The sequence below is a fragment of the Schistocerca serialis genome, chromosome 4, assembly GCF_023864345.2.
Source record: "Schistocerca serialis cubense isolate TAMUIC-IGC-003099 chromosome 4, iqSchSeri2.2, whole genome shotgun sequence".
NCBI lineage: Eukaryota > Metazoa > Arthropoda > Insecta > Orthoptera > Acrididae > Schistocerca > Schistocerca serialis.
In genome coordinates, this window is record NC_064641.1 from 396,242,312 (window position 1) to 396,266,953 (window position 24,642).

General features: G+C 38.8%; 1 protein-coding gene across 5 annotated transcripts in view; it reads left to right on the forward strand.

Moving 5' to 3' along the window:
• Nucleotides 1-24,642, forward strand: part of LOC126474925 (glycerol-3-phosphate acyltransferase 1, mitochondrial) — a 427,627-nt gene that overhangs the window by 326,727 nt on the left and 76,258 nt on the right. For all 5 annotated transcript variants that reach the window (XM_050102436.1, XM_050102437.1, XM_050102435.1 and 2 more), the window contains 2 exons: nucleotides 12,562-12,802; nucleotides 19,454-19,638. In XM_050102436.1, coding sequence (XP_049958393.1) covers nucleotides 12,562-12,802; nucleotides 19,454-19,638 — 426 coding nt within the window. The remainder of the gene's footprint in view (nucleotides 1-12,561; nucleotides 12,803-19,453; nucleotides 19,639-24,642) is intronic.

Below are 24,642 nucleotides of genomic sequence, written 5' to 3' on the forward strand. Positions count from 1 at the left end.
AAAATCAGCCAGTGCTAGAACTATACGAACTGTAGAGACTTGTCATTTGCGATTTTGTCTGAGCCCAAGTAGCTGTAACAGTGAAAATGGTGTAAATATAAATAGGGGAACAATAGTTATCTTAGATCTTGTGCTTCGGACTAGTGTTCTATAAAATATGAACAGTAGGAATAGCTTCTTCGTTGCAACCAGACTTTAGCCACTAAGGAATTTAGTGGGCCGAATTACTCCAGGATGGCAGGAATGTAGTAGATCAAGCATAAGATGAGTCCCAATGCCAAAATCCAAATGCTTGTTGTCACCTCCATGCTCAACACTTTCACCATACCAGTGGCTCTGCAACTGTGACTCTGACCTTGGGGCAATAACTGGCACTTTGAGACATATCAATGTGACCTTAAGTGGGACGAGACTTGCCTCGTCTGGTATAAAAGCAGGCTGTCCAGCCAGGCTGGGCTTTTTGAAACAGTGGGCTTTGAATTGGCGTCTGCTGTGTGTGTTGGTTTTCACTGCAAGGCTGCCAGTGTTCTTCCTGGTGGCTGCCACTGCTGGATGGGGCAAATGTCATACCAATGCCCTCTAGTCACCAAGCTGTGGGCACCTGCTAGTACTTGACATTTGCCTCATCTGGGTGTGACACAGCAGCCCCTGTAGCAGCACAACAATAACATATAGCTGCATCTGAACAGCATTGCTGAGGTACACTGGCCATGCAGGGCTCAGCACTAGTGGGGCAGCAGCTACTGCTGTCCTCGTGACACCACTTCTCATCACCATGCGGAGAAAGATTGATGCCTGACCACACTCACGGAACATGGACACTGCAGGATGATGATGTGCCGCACTGTCAGGGAGAACGCGTACCTATAACTGCTGTAATTTGGAGTAATAAAGAGCTTACATGCATTCTGTCAGTTGTGCGGCAGCCATCCTCACCTCCAGTGGATTCGCATAGCCCTTGCTAGCCCATCAAATCCCCAGTGCCATCCTGATCATTAGAAGAACGGCTCTTCCACCCTTCTGAAGTGGTCAGTGCATCCCTGACCCACTACAGAGAGAAACATGACGTATTCTCCTTAATTCCATAGCTGTTGTGATAGTGAGCACTTAATTCTCATAGCCTTTTATGAAAATATTTAAATTGCTGGCTTACTACAATTAAAAAAATAATTGTAAAATGTGGGAAATAACGTTTTAAGCCATAAAAGCTACATATAGGATACTCCCTTGCATTTTCACACTTTATGTATGACATACGTAAATAACAGGCATCAAAAGACTTGTCAGGGACTTGTTTGTTATCTAATAAAGGTTTATTATCTAACAAAAACCGCTGATATAACTGGAACGGACAACTGTCTGTGAAGTAGAAACGTTTGACTCAATTTCATACATCATAATCGATGTTTTTGGAAAACCTGCAGCTGTCATTCATTATTTAAATAATGAAATACTGCACTAGTTACGTATTTTTTTCATCCTTAGCACAGCACGTTTTGAGAATTTTTTCTCATTGTCAAATGCAAATATATACAAAAGTATTTTGTGTGGTGTTTGAATATGTGTTATTCTGCGTCTCTTGCATTGTAGTCATCTTTTTGAGGTTATCAGGTACTGTGCTTCCTCAGTTATGTAGAAAACTACACACACACACACTCAAAGGCACTCAAACTGTGTGTGTTAACATCACAAAAAATACATACAAAAATACTGCACTTGACAATGAGAATAAATTCTCAAAACACGTCTTACTCTGCATGAACAAAACACGTAATGTGCATTGTGTTAAAAGTAAAAACATATCAGCAACACAAAGTGAATGACTGTATCAACTAGTGCTGCAAGTGGCCAAACGCCGAAACGAGCTAAATATGGTACGACAGAGGTGTCAGGACGATCTCAACAATCGTGAAACTGTGTTTGCGCAGTAGAGACAGTTTGAAAATGGTTGTGATTGGTTGATATCTAAAATTCAAACTAACCGTGTTACTCCCATCAGCCATCATGCCAAGTAGAGCCTGGCAGCAGCGGGAGATACAGCACGAATTGTTCCAACTTTTACACGTTCATGGGTTGAAATCCTCTGAGTAGAGTGCCCTGGCATCAAGAAACTTAACCACGTAATATTTGTAAACACTACTGGATGGCCAGCATCATTGTTATGTTCCACAAACATTTTTCCATAAAGCATAAATCGCGGTAAAATTATAAATACACTGACGCAAAATTTGGTGCAAATTAACATTGTGGGCATAGGAAATTTGACAGGATTGATATAAAATGTCATAAATGGCGAGAAAATGTTAATTCCGGGAACGTAAAAGTGGGGTTATACTGTAAAATAAGCTTCAGCTCTTTTAAATAAACAAAAGGCAGAAAACTATGTTGAAAGTGCTGATGCATTTAAGTCATTTAGATTGATGGACCAATATTGTTAAAATGACAGAGGAAAGAAACTTAAGCTACAGTGTAATATGGTCCCAAAAAACTTTACACATTGTATGACATGCACATGTCCAGTTTCAAGCTGTTATCAGTGCCAATGGAAAAATGCTGCACCAGGGAGCCTTGTGCTTAGAGCCTGCAGGCTTTGTACCAAATAAGCTGCATTCAAAAATGGTATGTCTGTTAATGATGTTCCATGGAATGGACAAACCGGCCAGGAAAGAAATTATTTTCCACCAAATATCATTGACTTCTGTGGGTGTTGTAGCTGAAAAAGACAGATCAACATTTACAAGTATCCTGTGCTGCAGGAAAGTTGGTTGATTCCAATGCATATTTTTTGTACATCTAACTGTTTGGCTGCTGTAATCAAACATGTTTTTGGTGCTCTCAATATTTGCCATCAACTGTTCTCATAGTCTGATCACAAAATGTGAAACAGTACATACACGAAATCAAGTAATGAAAGTTTTATAAGTATGTATCATAGAATGGAAGTTTAAATGTAAATTGTATTACACCATTGTTCATGTCTCTTACGTAATTTTCTACATTTTAGATCTAATGAGTGTGGCTTCAGCTGCCAGAGACTGCAGTTATTTGTGTGTGAGTTGCGTTTGCGCGTGGGTTTTGTGTGTGTGTTTGTCATCTATTTTCGACAAAGGCCTTTGTTGGCCGAAAGCTTATATTGTGATAGTCTTTCTGTTGTGCCTATATGCGACTCAGCATCTCCACTATATCGTGAGTAGTAACTTTACTTTTCATAATATACACTCCTGGAAATGGAAAAAAGAACACATTGACACCGGTGTGTCAGACCCACCATACTTGCTCCGGACACTGCGAGAGGGCTTTACAAGCAATGATCACACGCACGGCACAGCGGACACACCAGGAACCGCGGTGTTGGCCGTCGAATGGCGCTAGCTGCGCAGCATTTGTGCAGTTAGCTGATGTTAAGTATTGACTCACCAAAAGTGACAGGATGAAGTTTCAGATGAGCATCTCTAAAATTGTCACATGAAGTGTATACCAAGGTCACAGTGACCCTCCGTTATTTGCTGGAGAAATTGCCTGAAAATAGAATATTTTATAATGAAATTGGACTTTCATGTGCTAATTTTATTTAACCTGCCTTGTGTATTTTTCACTCACTATTAGTGTGTGTGTGTGTGTGTGTGTGTGTGTGTGCGCGCGCGCGCGAGTGTATACCCGTCCTTTTTTCCCCCTAAGGTAAGTCTTTCCACTCCTGGGATTGGAATGACTCCTTACCCTCTCCCTTAAAACCCACATCCTTTCGTCTTTCCCTCTCCTTCCCTCTTTCCTGATGAGGCAACAGTTTGTTGCGAAAGCTTGAATTTTGTGTGTATGTTTGTGTTTGTTTGTGTGTCTTTCGACCTGCCAGCGCTTTCGTTTGGTAAGTCACATCATCTTTGTTTTTTGATAAATTTTTCCCACGTGGAATGTTTCCCTCTATTATATTAATTGACTAATTATTAGTATATTTTAATCATGACAATATTATGAAACTGATACATTGCTACTCACTGTATAGAGGAGACGATGAGTCATGGAAAGGCACAAGAAAAAGATTGTTATACATTTGAGCTTTTGGCCAAAAGGTCTTTTTCTAAAGTAGAGAACAGTCGCACTTTCACACTATCACAACTTGCGCACACATGACCACTGTCTCTTGCTATTGAGGCCGGAGAGCGCACAGCAGTGTGTAAAGCTGTGAGTAGACAGACCTAAGTAGCCACAGACAGTGGTCATGTGTGCATGAGTTGTGCTTGTGCATGTTTTCAAGCAATGGAGAGTCCAGTTCGAAATCTCAGCAATTATGGAAAGGATAATTGCTGCTTGTGTGTGTTTTATGTTGAAGGCCTTTGCCAAAAGTTTAATGTGCCTGTCTGCAACTCATTATATCACCTTTATAGTGATTAGTAATCTATCCTTTCCACAATTGTGTGTCTGTTTTCTAAGTTCAAATGTATAACAGTCTTTTTGTTGTGCCTATCTACGACTCAGCATCTTCTCTATGTGATGAGCAATAATCTATCCTTTTCATAATATTGCCATTATTCCAGCCTGGATTTTCCATTGCATGCTATATTTGAATCATTGTGTTTTTGCCATATACTAAAAATAAATGGACTTCTAGTCTTGATGTTTTCCACAAGGTATTGTTGGACAAAACAAAATATTCCAGCTCCAAATGTATTTTTAATTATTTTTCATCACTGGGATCATTTTATTTCTTATCAGTACAACTACAATAATGCACAGTATGAGACCTCATCCAAGACCTGAAAATTTAGCAAGACAAAAGTGTTGAATCTCATCCAAGATCTGTAAATTCAGCAAGGCAAAACTGTTTCTGAGTACAGACTCATAATAATACATGTTTCATTGCATACTTTCATACATTTGCAACAATAAACTGCAACGAGACTCTTAACAGTACAGTAAATATCTTGTCCATGGTGCCAGCTGTCAACAAAAATGTAGCAATTACCTAATCCCCAGAAGAACTCCAGGCTACACTATCTTGAATTCATATACTCAACATGAAACAGAAAAACATTCAGATCCTTTTAATAGTTTGATATACATATTTAAAAAATATGTTGAAATAAACTTATATACGAGGGCTGACTTAAAAGTAATGCCTCTACCATTGTAACCCTTCAACAGTTGGCAGCATTAGTATGTGGCAGCCACTGGCTTGTTCCGTAGCCTCTTCTCTACAGCTCCAGTTGGCAGGAAGCCTTAGCACTGAATGGTTGTGTTGTTACAGTGTAAAGTATGGAACCCTGCGCAGATGGTCAGTCAATGCGATTTAAGCAATGTGCATTCATCGAATTCTTGACAGTAGGAGGTGTCTTCCCAAAGGAGATTCATCAGTGAATGAAAGCAGTTTATGGTGATTGTGTTGATGTTAGTACTTTGGGCCGTTGGGCAAGTAAGTTTAAAAATGTTGAGGCGGGAACATCTGACCTGCATGACAAAGAGTTGGACGTCCTGTGACAGCAACCACCAAGTTTCATAAGCAAAATGTTGATATATTGATTCAGGACGATTGTCGTGTCACTTGGAGACAAATTGCAAGTACAATTGGCATTTCACAAGAACGTGTGTGTCACATTATTGCTTTGCTTGGCAAACCACACACTTCATGTGTCACCAAAGCAGAACTTCAGAGACAGAATCTCACCACCGTACAGCATCGTCCATGCAGTCCAGATTTAGCACCATCTGACTTCCATCTGTTCCCGATAATGAAAGACGATATGCGGGGGACATCATTATGCTTCTGATGAAGATGTTGAGAGAACTGTGAGGCTTTGGTTGCAGAAACAGTGTGTCAACTTCTTCCGTGACAGATTAAATAAAACTTGTTCCTCATTGGCCGAAATGTATCCAATTGACTGGTGATTACGTGGAAAAATGAATATTGGTAATTAAAGATCACATTCTAAGGATTATTTCTGTGTCTGATTTATTAAAATATTTCCATCCAAACCCAGTTAATGAAGGTGGAGGCATTCCTTTTCATTCAACCCTCTTATATTCATCTGCCTTCACTCAGGTGGGAAGACATTGGTAATACAGGGAATATTCTGTAACATTATCAATTTCTGTCACAGATTAATAAACGAGGGTCTGAAGACACAAGCACCCACTTTGTGTCACTCCCAATAGTGAAACAAAAAAATCTGCGTCATAATGTTCAGTAAGATACAGTCCATCAAATACCATTTGTACATTCAGAGCACAAATGACACCCTTTGTAATGAAATAAACAGACTAACATTAATTACACCTAGTTAAAGACATTGGTAATACAGGGAATATTCTGTAACATTACCAGTTTCTGTCAAAAATTAATAAATGAGGGTATGAAGACACAAGAATCCACCTTGTGTCACTCCCAATAGTGAAACAAAAAAATCTGCATCATAATGTTCGGTAAGATACAGTCCATCAAATACCATTTGCACATTCAGAGCACAAATGACACCCTTTTTAATGAAATAAATAGTTTAACATTAATTACACCTAGTTATTAGTGTATTCTGCAGATGCTACTTCTGGCTACTATGCCTTTCTGTTAATTACTTATTGAGACATTATATATATGAGGGCTCTTTGTCCACCCCTGGTAGCTGAGTGGTCAGCACGACAGAATGTCAATCCTAAGGGCCCGGGTTCGATTCCTGTCTGGGTCGGTGATTTTCTACGCTCAGGGACTGGGTGTTGTGTTGTCCTAATCATCATCATTTCATTCCCATTAATGTGCAAGTCGCCGAGGTTGTGTCAAATCGAAAGACTTGCACCTGGCGAACAAAGGGCTCTCCTTTGAAACAAGATCTACAGACCACATTGTGTTAATGAGTGAATGTGGATTTGCTGGACATTGAGAGAGGCTTTTGATCTGGCAGACATTTTCTGTTTTTCATGGTACCTGAATAAAAAAAAGTCATGAAGCACAAAGGTAGTGAATGTGTAGAGAAATATTTACTTAAAAGGCAGCACATGTTGAATGATGAGAACTGAGCATGACTTTCAGTAATGATATGTGCCTTTTAACATCTAACAGTCCGATTGCTATTCAGACAGTGAGTTCATAAAAAAAACACCTCTGACAGCATATGAGGACAATAAGTGTTAAAGTGTTGTACAAAAGTGGATTCAGTAATCCTATTTGTTGGCCTGAAATATTCTTTTATGACTAAAATATTCTAACTTTTGTGCATATTACATCACCATAAAGGATAAATGTTACTGGAATGCATGTACATTAGGTACATTCTGTTACATAATTGATGAAGAGTTGTAGAACTGTACATGGTGTGTGTGTTACACAGGCAGGTCTACAACCACTGCAGTGTCCATCATTGAGACAGCACAATGAATAAAATTGTATGGTCCATTACAGCCATGCAGACAAAAGATGGTTGTCGTCCAGTGTTGCGGTCATATTGTGTTCTCCAGTATACATTTTGTTATTATCTAGACAGGGTGTATACACTGTGAGAAATCTGGGAAAGTCAGGGTAATTTTGTATTGTTTTGGTTTTCAGTTAAATTTTTGTAATTGTGACTGGTATTTGTATTCTAACAAAAATTTCATTTTGGACCTTTATTGCAGATTAATACTGCAGCAATAAAACAGAAATAAGAGAATATCACCAAAATAAAACTTTAGTTGGAAAAAAAAGAGGCACCAATTATGACTCAGTGCACACACGTGTTAGCCAACAGCAAAATGTGTCAAATGCTTTAGGACGGAGACTATACAATGCTTCATACCAACAAACTGTTTTCGACGAGCGTGCTGTCACAACTGTTCATACATTTCTAACAGGTTGCAGAAAAATATTAAAAGTGGTGGTTTGAGTATCATTACTTTCAGAGTAAATTTCCTTTTACACAAATGAATTATGTTTCATGTGAGAGTGATTTTCTTCAAATCGTGGAGCATTTGACTTTCATTCAGAACTCTACATTATGAGGATCAGCCACTTGGCAAAAAGTGTAGTTATTTTCTGTGGAAAAGTTTAAGTGCTCAACAGAATATCAACCAGGTAACCCATGAAATTTGTAGTCGTGCTTGTCAGAAATATTCAGCTGGTGAAATATAAGCTGTCTTCTTAGGATCCTGCCTAGCTTCACGCTTGGTTTTTTCTCTCTCTCTCTCTCTCTCTCTCTCTCTCTCTCTCTCCCCCTCTCTCTCTCTCTCTCCTTCCCCCCCCCCCCCCCCCCCAACCAATATTACATGTGAAAGCTTAGCTTTTCTTGTAACTATACTGTATGTATATTAATTTAAACAATTATATATAAAAACAAAGATGAGGTGACTTACCGAACGAAAGCGCTGGCAGGTCGATAGACACACAAACAAACACCTGATGAGGCAACAGTTTGTTGCGAAAGCTTGAATTTTGTGTGTATGTTTGTGTTTGTTTGTGTGTCTATCGACCTGCCAGCGCTTTCGTTCGGTATGTCACCTCATCTTTGTTTTTATATATAATTTTTCCCACGTGGAATGTTTCCCTCTATTATATTGATATCATTAATTTAAACAATTACCTTTTCATACTTGTGTGTTCACACTACTTAACAGTGATGTTGTTATTGGCTGTCGTCATCACATGTCCTATGCGCTGTATATTTGTTGTCATTGGCAGGTGAGGTATTGTGACATGATCTATGATTGGCGACAAAAGCACATTGCACAACGCAGTCTCAATTTCAGTACTTCAGAAGCTGCAGTGCTGTATTTGGTAGAATTCATATGTATATTTTTGTAATACTAAAATATGCAGTATACATGTGCTGCACATTGGAACATTGTGATGAATGTTTTACTGCCGGAAGATAATGCAGGCCCCAATCCTGTTGTTGAACGTTCTTGAAATATTTTTCCTTGTTTCCCATTTCAGCTTCAGGTAATGGCAGAAACTGTGTCCTTTTAATGTGTCCATGGCTGATTTATTGTATAAGTTTGCCTAGCCATATCTGTAAAATCTGAAGAATAATAATTGCCACTCCCTTAAAGCTGAGATTAAAAGAAGACAATTTAGGTTTTCTCCTGGGACATTTCCCTTCAGAATTCTTGCTTTGTGTTGAAGTGAAATGAAAGCATACTGTTAAACATTGCCAGAAGGAATGCAGTGTTGGTCATACTTTTATGGCTGCTGACAAATCTCAAAAATAGCTTCTGTAATGGATCACTGACACTGACTATTAACTGATATTTTTCATTGTTGCTGAATTGGTAAATGGTTTGTATGGGGTAGAAAAATGGCAGATAGAGCAAAGGTATCATTCTGACAAAAAAAAAAGGGGGGGGGGTGAAGAAAAAATGTTAAATTTTGCTACAACCAAAGCTAATCCAAGCCAGACAGTCAAAGCGGAAGTGCCTGAAAATTTTAACTTATGTGAAAGTAGATGAAACAGCAGAAGAGGGCGGAAGGCAGAACGAGTTCTGCCATCATGCCTCACATTAATGGTGAAAACCGGGGAAGTTCCATGAATTCTAAAGATTGAAAGCAAACTTGACAGCTCCTCAGGATGGGTGACTCGATTTAAACATAGCTGCAAGATTCAAGAAATAGCTGTTCAGGGCAAGAAACTTAGTGCTAAAAAAGATGCAGCTCATGTTTTTTGTGATAAATCTGCCAGTTTCCAGTGAGTATCACATTAGTAATGTTGCGTGCTTTCAGATGTGACATGTAACATGTTTTGTGAATACAGTAAAATAGCAGTTTCCAATAAAGACATGTTTATTTTGGATTATCTGCATTTTTTGGTTATGTGTCCAGGCTCGAGTCTGCATTAACCAGGATTCAAAGCTTGCTTCACTGCCAAAAATCACATATAAAAATACAGAAAACTGTCCTAGTTTTTGGCTGTTAGTTCGTTCTTTGGGGAGGATATGGGGCAGACCTTTGCAAGAAGGGAAAGCACTTGTAGGTCACTCCTTTCTTCCCTTCCCCAGCAGCTTTATTTCTGTCCATGAAGAAAGAAATAACAGTTCCAAAAGCCAGGCTAATATTTTCTACATTGTTATGTATCTGTTGGCAGTACTTTAAAGTTCATATTTGTTGATATATTGTTTTCAGTTGGCCTTTGAACATAGCCCCATAGAATATTGTGAACACCACCGATGTGCCTGGTTACCATCTAATGTTGCACCAATGTTCCCACATAGAACCTTTTTGATGATAACAGCCATCACATTGTGCTTTTCTCTCTAACTACATTAACACCATAACACTAGAGAAGCGTCAGTTTTAATATTGTGGTTTGATTTTACACAGTAATTCTCAACACTTTAAATCTAACTTGTCATTTCAATTCCTCTTCTTCTTCCTCTGTGATACACATCTTTGATAGCTACAGTAACTATTGTAACTTGTGTAGGGTATTTTGAAAAACCATATTTAACTAGAGAATAATAATAATAATAATAATAATAATAATCACAAAAGTGTTGGAAAACATTGAAAATGCTATTACTTGTGTACTCTGGTGACGGTGCATTTGTCTTTCTTTGTGGGGATTAAATCCCTCAATAAAAGAAAACTTAAACTTAGTGGAAAACCGCAAATTAATTGAATGCAGCCACAAATGTGATGAAAACAATGAGAATTAAAGGCTGAGAGTATGAATGTGAACTATGAATATTGTTTGAGAATTTAATTTCTGGAAACCAGTCTCTTAGTACAGAAATTTTAGCAACTAAAGAAATGAAATAAATAATTTGGCTTAGAGACAGTAACTTTATCAAAATGTTCCTGAATTATAAAACTAGGACTGTACAGCATGATAAAAATGTATTTCATGTTGAAGCATGTGTAACAGTACTGAAATATATAAGACCTCATTGACTGGTCTGTCTGAGGCAATAATTTCCCAGGCTGTTGACTTTGGATGCCACATATCAGAGTAGTGAAAATTTTGCAGAATATGTCAGCTGTAATTGTTGAAATCAATGAAAGCAACACCCTTTCCTTCCCAGAAAATGGCAGCCATTATGTTTTACTTGAGAAAGAAGATTGCTTAATTTTCTAAAGTTGTTTGGCTAAATTCAATGACACTGCTCCATTGACTGTTATTTTTATTTTGCTTTTGTGTAGGATACGAAGTGTCTTACCAGCTATAACAGTGTGAGAAAACAAGTCATCTCCATACTGTTGATAGTGGTAGGCCTACAGAAATACTTGTTTGCTTGCAGTATCCTGTGTGTGTGTTTTTTTTTTTTTAAATAGTCATGTAAGTAGTGGTACTTGGATGCCAGTATGGGAACAGTTTTCTCACATAGTGATGAAGTGGGGAAAATGAACAGTATTTCAGGGCTGACCTAAGGCAGAACTGCTGACATATCTATAGAAAATTTAATATACAGTTGAAAAGCTCTGCACATGTCACATTGGTTCAAATTAATGTAAATAACAGAAAGAGTAAAGATAACCAAAGGCTGTATATAATTTTGCAGAGTTAACTAATGCAGTGTTCTCTCTCTCTCTCTCTCTCTCTCTCTCTCTCTCTCTCTCTCTCTCTCTCTCTCTGCTACATTGTCCTAGTGGTGCATTTTGGCTGGGATTTACTTGGGTGAAACAGTAGAAGGGGCAAAGAAAGCAAGTAGGGGAGGAAGGAATAGAGAGACAGAGAAAAGAGTGGCTGTGGATGGAGAAGTAGAGGCAGTAAGGGAATTGGATAGGAATATAATACTGATGATCTTGTTTTGATGCAGCCATGGGGGGTTGAAGATAGTGCATTTTGAAGTGGAGAAGTGGTGGATTGGATGGGGTAGACAAGACAGAAGAAAAGAGAGACTATAGAGGAGGGAGAGAGAGTATAGATTGGTGAGGTGGAGCGAGGGGAATGAGGGCAGCAGTAATCGTGGGTGTGGGACAAAGGCTAGCGAAATATAGTTGGGAGCATTGTGGGATTTAATGATGTATTATAAAGAAAATTGTCCTCTGCATAATTCAAAGGAACTGGTATTGATATGGAGATCCACTTGAAATGAGTTGCAAAGTGGCCATTGAAGTTGAGGATGATGTACTCCACAGTGACTTGTCACAGTGGGTTTTCAACTGTATTCTTTCCCACCGTTTGGCAATGGCCATCCTTTCAGGTGAACCGTTGGTTGAAATTCAGTGTCTTTCTAAATATTTAGTGTTATGCGTAAGTTACACATGTATAAATCAACTTTAGAATGTAGTGAAACTTGTCAAATTGACTCATGTAAAGACTTAAAGCATGTTTGTTTCCACAAAATGTTTCCACGTTCAGCACAGTTTTCTTTTCCCGTGATTTACTTACTTTTGTTCGATTTTTATCCCAGTAACCATGTTCCTGTAATGTCAACATCAAAAATGTTTATTTACATGGACCTGTTGTGTTATACCTGCTTTGGTACAATTTTTGGCTGTTAGCAAGGTTTGGATGAAGTTATATTTCAAAATATATTGTAACTAGAAATATGTACTAATTCATTGTTATTTCATTTACACAGTTTGTCTAGTACACTGGAGATATTTTTCACTAATTAATAATGAACACTTAATATTTATTGGAGTATTTATAACATGTGCTCTTGCAGGAACTTGTGCAGTCATTCCAATCACTTAACAAGCAGAAATCAAAATTCTTTTCTGACAACATTGGAGATAACACATATAATCAGTACCTGAGTCCAAGTGATGGTAATGCAAACAACTTGACCATGGAATGCAACAAAAATTTCCATTCGGCTCCATCAAGCACTTCACTTTATGGTACGGACTTTGTTGATGAAGAACATAGGTTGCTGGTAGAAAGTATTGCTAGGCATATCCTATTCGGTAAGTTCACAGTTGAAGCATAATTTTTGTAGTTGCATCTTAGCTTGTGAAAGAGGTGTTCAGTAAATAGCTTGCAAATGAAATATTTCAGCTTTAGTAAATATCTTGTGTCTAGTAATATGACCACAAATTCCTTTCAGCATTTGAAATTCATAAAAACTCGGATGTGATTGTTATACGAACATAGAAATTACATTCTAGTGAAGCCTCGTCATCCAGAAATGCATAGACTAGTTTTGATGATCCTCAAAAAGACAGAAATATTTCGTCTGTCTCTGCAACATTAGTGACAGCACTGCCCTTGTCCCTGTTCTGCACACAGTTTTAATCTGTTACGTTTTTAGGCAGAATTAATGTTGTGAAGCCTCCCAGGTTTCATTGATGCCTATACTGTGATTTAGAACTAGGTGATTTACACTAATATAATAACGATTGGCAGTGCTCATCATCCTGCTATCTAATTTCACTTGCTTAAGGCAGTCTTGATCATAGAGTACCGGTCGGTGCTTGGTAGTAAAGCTAAAATCCGCTGTACTTCCACAGACATGTTTTTGTTTAACACAGCGACAACATAACTGTACTTGGTTTCATCGGTGATTATGTTAACTAGCGCACACACATGCTCGAGCTGTACAAACCACAAGACTGGGCTTTAGTGCCACAATGATAGTGGCGTAGCTTGACCCTATTGATCAGTGCACTTGGAGGCACGTCAGCAGTCGGTGGTGGTTCTGTCATTGCAAAACTATGATTCAGTATGCTGACAGCAAGTGGCACAGCTGGCGTACAGTCAATTCATGCTTGACGTTTGAGACAGAACTGCAGTTCAATGCATCAGTGATGCATGGCGCGGCTGGTCCATGCTTGATGTTCGAAGCAGAACCGTACAAGATGTCCTTGAACTCAGGGGGTCACATAGGCTATAAAAACAAGCACCTATTCGAATGCAATGTTCTGTCAGAGTTTCAAAACAAATGGTGAAAACCTTTGGAGGTTTACGATCTTGTACAAAAGAACACTTTCACATATATAAATAAAGATGTAATTGTACATGTGTTCAAAATTTTTAATCTCCAAATGATCTTAACTGATTCTTATGAAATTTTGGTGCAACATTGCATTCGAATATGCCTGTGTTCTTATATACCTACTGGAGTATGGTTCTCTTCTCTCTCTCTCTCTCTCTCTGTCTCTCTCTCTCTCTCTCTCTCTCTCTCTCTCTCTCTGATTTGAATGTTAATTAAATGTTTTTATTTTGGTGTACATATACTTTCATTCAGGGATAATTGTGTATGAAAGGTAGTGAACTATTGTACTTTCCTTGTTGATCAAAATGATGGGTGAGTTTGAAAATGTAGCCAAAAGAAAAGATCCATCATCTGATGTGTTTGACACCATTGATGACATTGTAGTATGGGGGTGAGGCAGAAGTAAAGTGAAGCCTAAGCTACGTAGTCAGCATGAAGAAGTTATTATATTGGATTCAAAATCCCTCTTATCTCTTGTAACTGACGTCTGGTTTCTGTACAAAACATTTTACGCCCTGTATTTAATCCCTGATAACTTCCAACTTTAATCTTAATATCAGAATTATTATTACTATTTCAGACATTATGCAGCTTTTTATTTAAATACTTTCCTTAAGATACAGTATTCTTTGAGATATGAAATCAGTCCTATTTCTGTATTTGCCCCAACCATTTCATATAATTTCCAGTTCCTTGTAGGTATGATATTTGGCTTCATTTTGTAATTGAAGGCTGTTGTTAATGTCTTATTGCTGCCATGCTATATTATTTTCTTGGAAATTCAGCTGTTAAAAGGTGTCATGATCAGAGATGCCGTTGTCGTTGATTAAGTGTTTGCCTATTGATAAAGTGTTGTCTATTAGTGTACTGTTTGTCTGTATTTTTCATGTGGGAAAATTAACAACGGAACTTAGATAAGCATTGAATAACATTTCCAAATAATTTCTTTTATATACATTTAAATCTTTCAAAATACTGATATTAAAATTGCCAAATACTATCATTTGCTTTGGAACTGAGAACGTTACGCTACAGTTGTCAGCTGTGTGATATTTTTACCGCACTGTCTTTAGAGACTACATTTCCCATTATCAAGTGTTATAAAACAATAAAACCAATCAGTAAATTGTAGTACAATGTGTACTGACAATCATATAGAAATATATGTATCATCTTGTAGTACAACATACCTCAAAACTTCCATGCCATTACGCACTGTCAAAAATAAAATCCAGAAGCAAACATGGATTTTCAGACATAAAACTTTTCCTAGAACATCTCATATTGGTGTTTTATACTCTTAAGGCATAATTTTAAACTAAGGCCAGGCACTTTCACATGCTAAAGATAGTACATTCCAGCAACACTACGTCACAGCCCGCAGTGATGCTACTATCTATCATAAAATCTGTGAACATTATATGTTGCATCCTAGTAAATTCTAAAACCCAATAAAAAAAAAAAACCTAATGCCACTTATCCGAATAAGTTGGTGGTTGCTTCCCAAGGAGGGCATCAGTTAACTGGAGCCAGAAATGCTATGTGCACTTCTGTCTTATCATTTAACATGCTGATGCATTCCTTTCTTACAGAAAAAAATATCTTATCTGAATAAGTTGGTGGTTGCTTCCCAAGGAGGGCATCAGTTAAATGGAGCCAGAAATGCTATGTGCACTTCTGTCTTATCATTTAACATGCCGATGCATTCCTTTCTTACAGAAAAAAATCCTCTTTTTTTCTAAATTTGACAACTGTATTTTACTCTCAAAGTGCAATACCTTCATGCTGTCTGTGATGTTACCCAACAAATGTTGCTCATTCTTGAGGTGCTTAGTCACTGCCGATGAACCTTCGTTTTTATTATTATGCTCTTTAAATCTTAATTTAAAGTTTCTTCTCATTTACCTCATGTACTTCATTTTCATAATTTTAAACAAAGACCATGGTGACTGGGTTCGTCCTCACATTTTTCCTTGTCGGAAGTAATAATTTTCATATCTTGTAGATGCTCCACTCTTGAGCAGCCTTGTTTACACATATACACAGCATGCGCCTGGCATAGTATGTTCCAGATTATCTGTTGTGAAGCCATCGTATAGCTTTGTTATGAACTGGTACTGAGAATCTTATGCCACCAGTTGTCAAATGAGTACCGTATTTACTCGAATCTAAGCCGCACTTGAATCTAAGACGCACCAGAAAAATGAGACTCGAAATCAAGGAAAAAAAAAATTCCCGAATCTAAGCCGCACCTGAAATTTGAGACTCGAAATTCAAGGGGAGAGAAAAGTTTTAGGCCGCACCTCCAAATCGAAACAAAGTTGGTCTATTGTAATATGAGACACAATTTAGGTAGGATAAATGACGATACAGCTACAGTAGTTTGGTTCGAGTCGTAAGCTTAGCAGTTAAGCTTTACCAGGTAGCCATTGCTATGCGTCAGGCGTGCTTCGTCTGGTTTGAATGGGTTGCTTATTTTTCTTTGATCTGATAAGCGCCGTTCTCTTTGTTATAGTTGTTTACGCCACTCTAGGCTGAAAATGCATTATTGTACTGTGCCATGTATTGTTTGTCGCATTCCGATAGTAAGTGTTTACGACCTGTCGCCGCTCACGGCATGGCTTGCTTACGTGCGCGCCACCGCCGCTTACAATAAAAAAAAGAAAGGAATTGTCTCATTAGCAAAACAATGGCAAGAGACTGCTATTTGTTGTTAATTATACTGCTGCTTTCTTTGATAATGGTCAACAAGAACCAAATAATAGACTGCGTATGATAGAAGTTCTGAATGACAGTTTAGCTAAAATTTTTCTCCGTTTGAAAATCTTTGCAGACGCCTCTTTTGTACATTACATTCTGCACAGAAATTAGTCATCTTAGATTTAAAAATCTAGTCAATTGCCGTGCTTCATTTCTGATTGTATCACTATTAGGCATCAGAATAATACAAATATAAACATGACATGATATGTATATTCTTCCGCATTTGCTGCTGTCTCACACTAGTTTCATAGGTTATTAGGTAGACAGGATTTAAATGAGATAGCAGCAAACAAGAATACATGGCAAAATGTTTATATCCGTATTATTCTTATGTTGAAGAAAATACTGCATGTGATTCGCAATTCATAAAAGTTCCTATTAGCAACCATCTCTTCTCACAGGTAGGAAAAAATTCCGAACGTAGAGTTGGCCATATTGACAAACATCCCAAATAGTCTTACCAGTCGGATTTTCGTACTGCATTGAAATGCTGCTACATTCGAACATGAACAACACGGAATTTGTATTTACTTCGTTGGATAATGTATGAAAATGCAGTGGTCGAAACTCGGGGCGGAGAAAAATGCTCGTCTTACACCTTTTTTTAAAAAAAATTTATTTACTGACGCAGAGGTTTTGGCGCCAGTATTTATCTTTGTGCCTGCGAAGTATGCCAGTGTAGCGCTACATATATTCGCTGGCAGAAGTTAGTTCTGGCGGCACCTACCAACATTTTTCAGAACTTCCATTTACTTTGCACTCGATTCTAAGCCGCAGGCGGTTTTTTGGATTACAAAAACCGGAAAAAAAGTGCGGCTTAGATTCGAGTAAATACGGTAATATTTTTATCTCAACATGTTTCGACCTTGTGTTATCCAACCATCAAATGCTACAAAGCTGGAAAACTAATCCATAAATTGTAATACTAAACATACTGATAACCATCTAGAAATATTTATATTATCTTGTAGCATAACATACCTTAAAGCTTCTGTGTCTTTAGGCATCATTAAAAGAAAATCCAGCATCAAACATGCATTGTCAAACAAAACTTCTCGTAGAATATCTGGGGGACTGTGACATATGTGTTGCAGGAAAGTTTATAGTTGTGCCGGCTGTTTTTCATTTACAATTGTGCCTTGAGAGAACAAAACAGTGCCTAATGGCATAGAAGCTTTAAGGTATGTTACGCTACAGGTTGATATAAGTATTTCCTTATGGTTCTCAGTATGTGTAGTATTGTGATTTATCAATTGGTTACCTTGTTTTATAGCATTTGATAATGAATTAATGTGTTACCGAAACATGTTGTGGTAAAAATGCCACACATTTGACAACTGGTTGCATAACATTCTCAGTACAAATTCACAATACAGTTGCATGATGGCTTCACAATAGTTATCATTTTCTTTCTTTTGTTTGCTAAGTGGTGAATCAGTTACTCAAATTTCTTCGAAAATGTTTGAAAACCTGCATATGGAGATCTATATACTGTAATAATAGTAAATGACTTTTCCAGTACAGTATTCACAAATAAAGGCTCCCAGTTCTTGATCCAAGCAGAAATGACAAAAATGACTTGTCTCAATAGATTTGGACTGGATGTTGTTTTTAAGATACATGACAACTACTCCTTTCTCCTTATTACCATTACAAAAATAGGGTACCAATTTATAGTCCTCAATGTTTAATGTAAGGATTCATTGTGCTCGGACATCGACTTTCTTTTGACATTCTAGATCATCATTAACTTAGCATTTTAGTCCTGTAAACAGTCTGATGCATCGTGTCAAACTTATGAAAACTATATTGTCTATGACATTTCATTTTACTGGATCTCTTTTAAAGCTGGCTATCAGAATGAGGTATGTAACCTAAAAGTAGACGTACTTCTGACACATATAATTATTTGTGACAGTGGCTCCTCCTCTCTATTTTCAGCTGCCAATATGGCTAATTTTGGTAGATCTTATACATTCCTATTTACTTGTTCATTGATAGACATAGACATGTTTAATTTTGCATCTTTAACCCTGTACATGCCCAACCAGAAATGTTGTTCATCCTGCCGCTGCACTCCATTAATTCCCACAACATCTAATTGTAATCTGTCTGTTTCTATCTAACTTACCAACATGGTTGAGGCCTCTAACATTCCACACTCTGATCAGTAGTACACCAGATTTGTTTTTCCTGTGACAGCATCCCATCCAAGTAGTTTCTGTCCAGAGATCTAAAAGGGGGCAATTTTATCTCTGGAATATTTTACCAAGGAGGATTTATAATTGTTAAACGATGCACTTGGGCTGTCTATTTTTGCAAAATAAAACAGCTGTAGTTTCTCCTTGCTGTCACCCGTTCTGCTGTACCAAAATAAGGAGGCCACATTGTCTAATGTTACAAGGCCAGATCAGTCAATCATCCGGGCAGTCATCCATCTAACTAACGAATAACTTGCTGCCCCATTTCAGGAAATATATGTTAGTCTGGTCTTTCCAAGCTACTAGTCCAACAACAGTACTGGTCCCGTCGCAGCTTGTCGTACAGGTAGACTTATTTTAAACTTCCAGATTTCATTAAAATTTCTCTGATAGGAAGACATGATTAGGTGCTGTAGGTAGACAGAACCATTCCCGCCAGTTATATTAGTAGGATACAATTAAAGAGAAGCAAGCATTAGCTTTTTAAGTTGGAGTTTAATTATATTTGCACTTATTGCTCTTTCCCCAATATAAGCCCAACTACTGGACATATTTTAACAAGCAAGCAATTATTTGTTCATAGATTTACGATGTTCTGGACTGTCATCTTATTTATTGTTTAATAACTACACTTTTTAAAATTTGTTCTTACTTTATAGATGCCAGTTGTTCCACAGCAGTCATGTCTACCAATGCAGTAGCATTTCTGCTGCTGGGAAAATTTAGGACTGGCGCTACTGTTTGTCAGCTTGTTCAAGAATTGGACAGGTTACGTGATGACCTACATCTTGCTGAAAGAGATACAGGTTTCTCGGGACATTCCGTTGATGTCATTAATCATGCTGTGAGTATGTTAATAGATTTCATTACCTTTAATACATTTGTAAAATAATATTAAAAGTAACGAGACATAGAATGTCATCAATTCATACATTTTTGATCAAGTCTGAAGACACATTTTATTGAGTAAAATAAAATGTGTGTAAGTGAAGAAAGTAACTAGATGCTAGACTGTTTTCAGTACAAGCAGAACAGGAGGAGTCACATAGCTAATTGTGTAGTTACAACATTGGAGTCATATCCTTAAGAAATTAGTATCAGAACTGTGCATTATTATCTGTCTCAACATTTCTGGGGTACCATGAAGAACATAGGCCTTCAAATCTGGACAAAACTAGTGATTCAGTTGAAGATTGAGATGCATGAGTTGAGTTTAATCTGTGCAAACTGTGTGTAAGAAGTATCAGAAAAATTGAAGAGAAAACTGGAAAGACGCACATAAGGAATGGGTGGTGTAAGTTAAGGAAAAACTGGGAAGATTGGAGAGCAGGTTTGAAACGAAAGGATGGGGGATCAGGGTGGCTCTTATTTTTCAAGTTTGATTTTTTTTCTTTTCTGAGCACCCTAGTTTAGGTCCACTAGGTGAAAAATAAGGTGTGTGTAATTTGGGCTCAGTAGTAAAAGGGAAGGGGAGCTCCTCATCCCCTACATTTGAAGAAAAGACAACATAAAACCAAATACAAAATATTGTTCAGAAGTAAGTGATTAATCAGTAACTTTAATGATTAAAGTTACAAACCCACTGCACAGTATTAGTGAGGGAAACGTGATAAGAAAAACACATTTTGTTATAAAATTACTTATTCTTTATTAAGGTCTCCTGTATTATTTACAACTTTCATAATCTATCCTTTTTAAAATTCTCATCTGGTTGTCTCATTTTTGATTCGGAATACTGATTAGGATTACAGATGGCTAAGGTGAAGGTGGCGGGTCCCATACGACGTTTCAATTTTGTTAAAGCTACACGAGGTATATCTTGATCCACAACCAGATAAGTTTAAAGTTTTAAAAGAATACTGAAATCCAAATACAGTGCTTTTGCTTCATAAAAGGCACAAAATTGTGTTTTGACATACAAAGTGATAAAGTAAGTACGACTATCACAAATTGCATTTTTTTCTTGAGGTTATAATTCAAGTTAATCATGGAATATAAACAACTTAAAGAAATAAATAGCTTTTGCCACTCAACTTGCGAGATGTGTAATGTGAGACAGCTCTTCAAAAAGGGAGATCACAGATAATTCAAACAATTCAGTATACATAATCTCCTCGTACACTGTTGTTCTCTCCAATTAACTCAGGAAAAATGGAGGATTTTCCTTGCTGAACTGCAGTTTTGAGTTTATTAACATCTGATGTGTGACCTGTGTTTTCCTGTCATATTTCTAGCTTGTAGTATTCAGTATTCTCGGTTATTCTCTACAATATTTCAGTAAACAGAGTTGTTACCATCTTCAAGTAGTTCCTGACTGGTGTTCTGCTCAGTTTGGTGTCCTGTGTATGTTGGCTGTTATCTCTTCCACAACTACAGTGTGCTCCCTGCCGCCGTTGGATAAGCAGCTGCAGCAGCAAGTCGTATACTCCTAGCTCACTTATTTGTTACATAGTTTAATTCTTAATTTCTTTGCATGTTTTTGGTACTTGCATTGTCTAATTCATAAATTTCTGGCGTATTATAGTATTTGAGAGTTGTAGCATCGCGTTTTAGTACCTGAATAGTGTAAATTCGCGTAGTCTCCTTCCGCCGCCGAGCAGTGTGTCAGCAGTGCGCAAGTAGCAGCATTACTGCATTTACTAGGCAATCTTGTATTGTAATAACCGTTTAAATTTTGTGTCGATTTGTTTGCGCTCTCTGTAGATTAGTTCAGACGTTCTTTGCACAACAGTTTTTAGCATGGATAGGGACTGCAACTGCTGTGTTCGGATGCTGGCTGAGTTGGCATCCCTTCGCTCCCAGCTTCAGGCAGTGTTGGCTTCGGTCACACAGCTTGAGGCTGTTGCCAATGGGCATCACTGTGGGGTTCCGGATGGGGGTTTGTCGGGGACGGCCAGCTCGTCCCACGCATCCCCCGATCGGACTACGACTGTGGTTGCCCGGGATACTGCCCGCATTGAGGCTGATCCCTCACCTGTGGTAGAGTGGGAGGTCGTCTCAAGGTGTGGCAGGGGGCGAAAGACATTCCGGAGGGCTGAACGGAAGGCCTCTCCAGTTTGTTTGACGAACCAGTTTCAGGCTCTGTCTCAGGCTGATACTGATCTTCGGCCTGACATGGCTGCTTGTCCTGTTCTAGAGGTTGCCCCACAGTCTGCAAGATCTGGGCGGTCGCAGAGGGTGGGCTTACTCGTAGTTGGGAGCTCCAACGTCAGGCGCGTAATGGGGCCCCTTAGGGATATGGCAGCAAGAGAGGGGAAGAAAACCAATGTGCACTCCGTGTGCATACCGGGGGGAGTCATTCCAGATGTGGAAAGGGTCCTTCCGGATGCCATGAAGGGTACGGGGTGCACCCATCTGCAGGTGGTCGCTCATGTCGGCACCAATGATGTGTGTCGCTATGGATCCGAGGAAATCCTCTCTGGCTTCCGGCGACTATCTGATTTGGTGAAGACTGCCAGTCTCGCTAGCGGGATGAAAGCAGAGCTCACCATCTGCAGCATCGTCGACAGGACTGACTACGGACGTTTGGTACAGAGCTGAGTGGAGGGTCTGAATCGGAGGCTGAGACGGTTCTGCGACCGTGTGGGCTGCAGATTCCTCGACTTGCACCATAGGGTGGTGGGGTTTCGGGTTCCGCTGGATAGGTCAGGAGTCCACTACACGCAACAAGCGGCTACACGGGTAGCAGGGGTTGTGTGGCGTGGGCTGGGCGGTTTTTTAGGTTAGGTGGCCTTGGGCAAGTACAGAAAGGGCAACAGCCTCAACGGGTGTAGGGCAAAGTCATGACATGCGGGGACCAAGCAGCAATCGGTATTGTAATTGTGAACTGTCGAAGCTGCATTGGTAAAGTACCGGAACTTCAAGCGCTGATAGAAAGCACCAAAGCCGAAATCGTTATAGGTACAGAAAGCTGGTTGAAGCCAGAGAGAAATTCTGCCGAAATTTTTACAAAGGTACAGACGGTGTTTAGAAAGGATAGATTGCATGCAACCGGTGGTGGAGTGTTCGTTGCTGTTAGTAGTAGTTTATCCTGTAGTGAAATAGAAGTGGATAGTTCCTGTGAATTATTATGGGTGGAGGCTACACTCAACAACCGAGCTAGGTTAATAATTGGCTCCTTTTACCGACCTCCCGACTCAGCAGCATTAGTGGCAGAACAACTGAGAGAAAATGTGGAATACATTTCACATAAATTTTCTCAACATGTTATAGTCTTAGGTGGAGATTTCAATTTACCAGATATAGACTGGGACACTCAGATGTTTAGGACGGGTGGTAGGGACAGAGCATCGAGTGACATTATACTGAGTGCCCTATCCGAAAATTACCTCGAGCAATCAATCAGAGAACTGACTCATGGAGATAACATCTTGTACCTACTGATAACAAACAGACCCAAACTTTTCGACTCTGTATGTACAGAACAGGGAATCAGTGATCATAAGGCCGTTGCAGCATCCCTCAATATGGAAGTTAGTAGGAATATAAAAAAAGGGAGGAAGGTTTATCTGTTTAGCAAGAGTAATAGAAGGCAGATTTCAGACTACCTGACAGATCAAAACGAAAATTTCTGTTCCGACACTGACAATGTTGAGTGTTTATGGATAAGGTTCAAGGCAATCGTAAAATGCGTTTTAGACAGGTACGTGCCGAGTAAAACTGTGAGGGACGGGAAAAACCTACCGTGGTACAACAACAAAGTTAGGAAACTACTGCGAAAGCAAAGAGAGCTTCACTCTAAGTTTAAATGCAGCCAAAACCTCTCAGACAAACAGAAGCTAAACGATGTCAAAGTTAGCGTAAGGAGGGCTATGCGTGAAGCGTTCAGTGAATTCGAAAGTAAAATTCTATGTACCGACTTGACAGAAAATCCTAGGAAGTTCTGGTCTTACGTTAAATCAGTAAGTGGCTCGAAACAGCATATCCAGACACTCCGGGATGATGATGGCATTGAAACAGAGGATGACACCCGTAAAGCTGAAATACTAAACACCTTTTTCCAAAGCTGTTTCACAGAGGAAGACCGCACTGCAGTTCCTTCTCTAAATCCTCGCACAAACGAAAAAATGGCTGACATCGAAATAAGTGTCCAAGGAATAGAAAAGCAACTGGAATCACTCAACAGAGGAAAGTCCACTGGACCTGATGGGATACCAATTCGATTCTACACAGAGTACGCGAAAGAACTTGCCCCCCTTCTTACAGCCGTGTACCGCAAGTCTCTAGAGGAACGGAAGGTTCCAAATGATTGGAAAAGAGCACAGGTAGTCCCAGTCTTCAAGAAGGGTTGTCGAGCAGATGCGCAAAACTATAGTCCTATATCTCTGACTTCGATCTGTTGTAGAATTTTAGAACATGTTTTTTGCTCGAGTATCATGTCGTTTTTGGAAACCCAGAATCTACTCTGTAGGAATCAACATGGATTCCGGAAACAGCGATCGTGTGAGACCCAACTCGCTTTATTTGTTCACGAGAGCCAGAAAATATTGGATACAGGCTCCCAGGTAGATGCTATTTTTCTTGACTTCCGGAATGCGTTCGATACCGTTCCACACTGTCGCCTGATAAACAAAGTAAGAGCCTATGGAATATCAGACCAGCTGTGTGGCTGGATTGAAGAGTTTTTAGCAAACAGAACACAGCATGTTGTTATCAATGGAGAGACGTCTACAGACGTTAAAGTAACCTCTGGCGTGCCACAGGGGAGTGTTATGGGACCATTGCTTTTCACAATATATATAAATGACCTAGTAGATAGTGTCGGAAGTCCCATGCGGCTTTTCGCGGATGATGCTGTAGTATACAGAGAAGTTGCAGCATTAGATAATTGTAGCGAAATGCAGGAAGA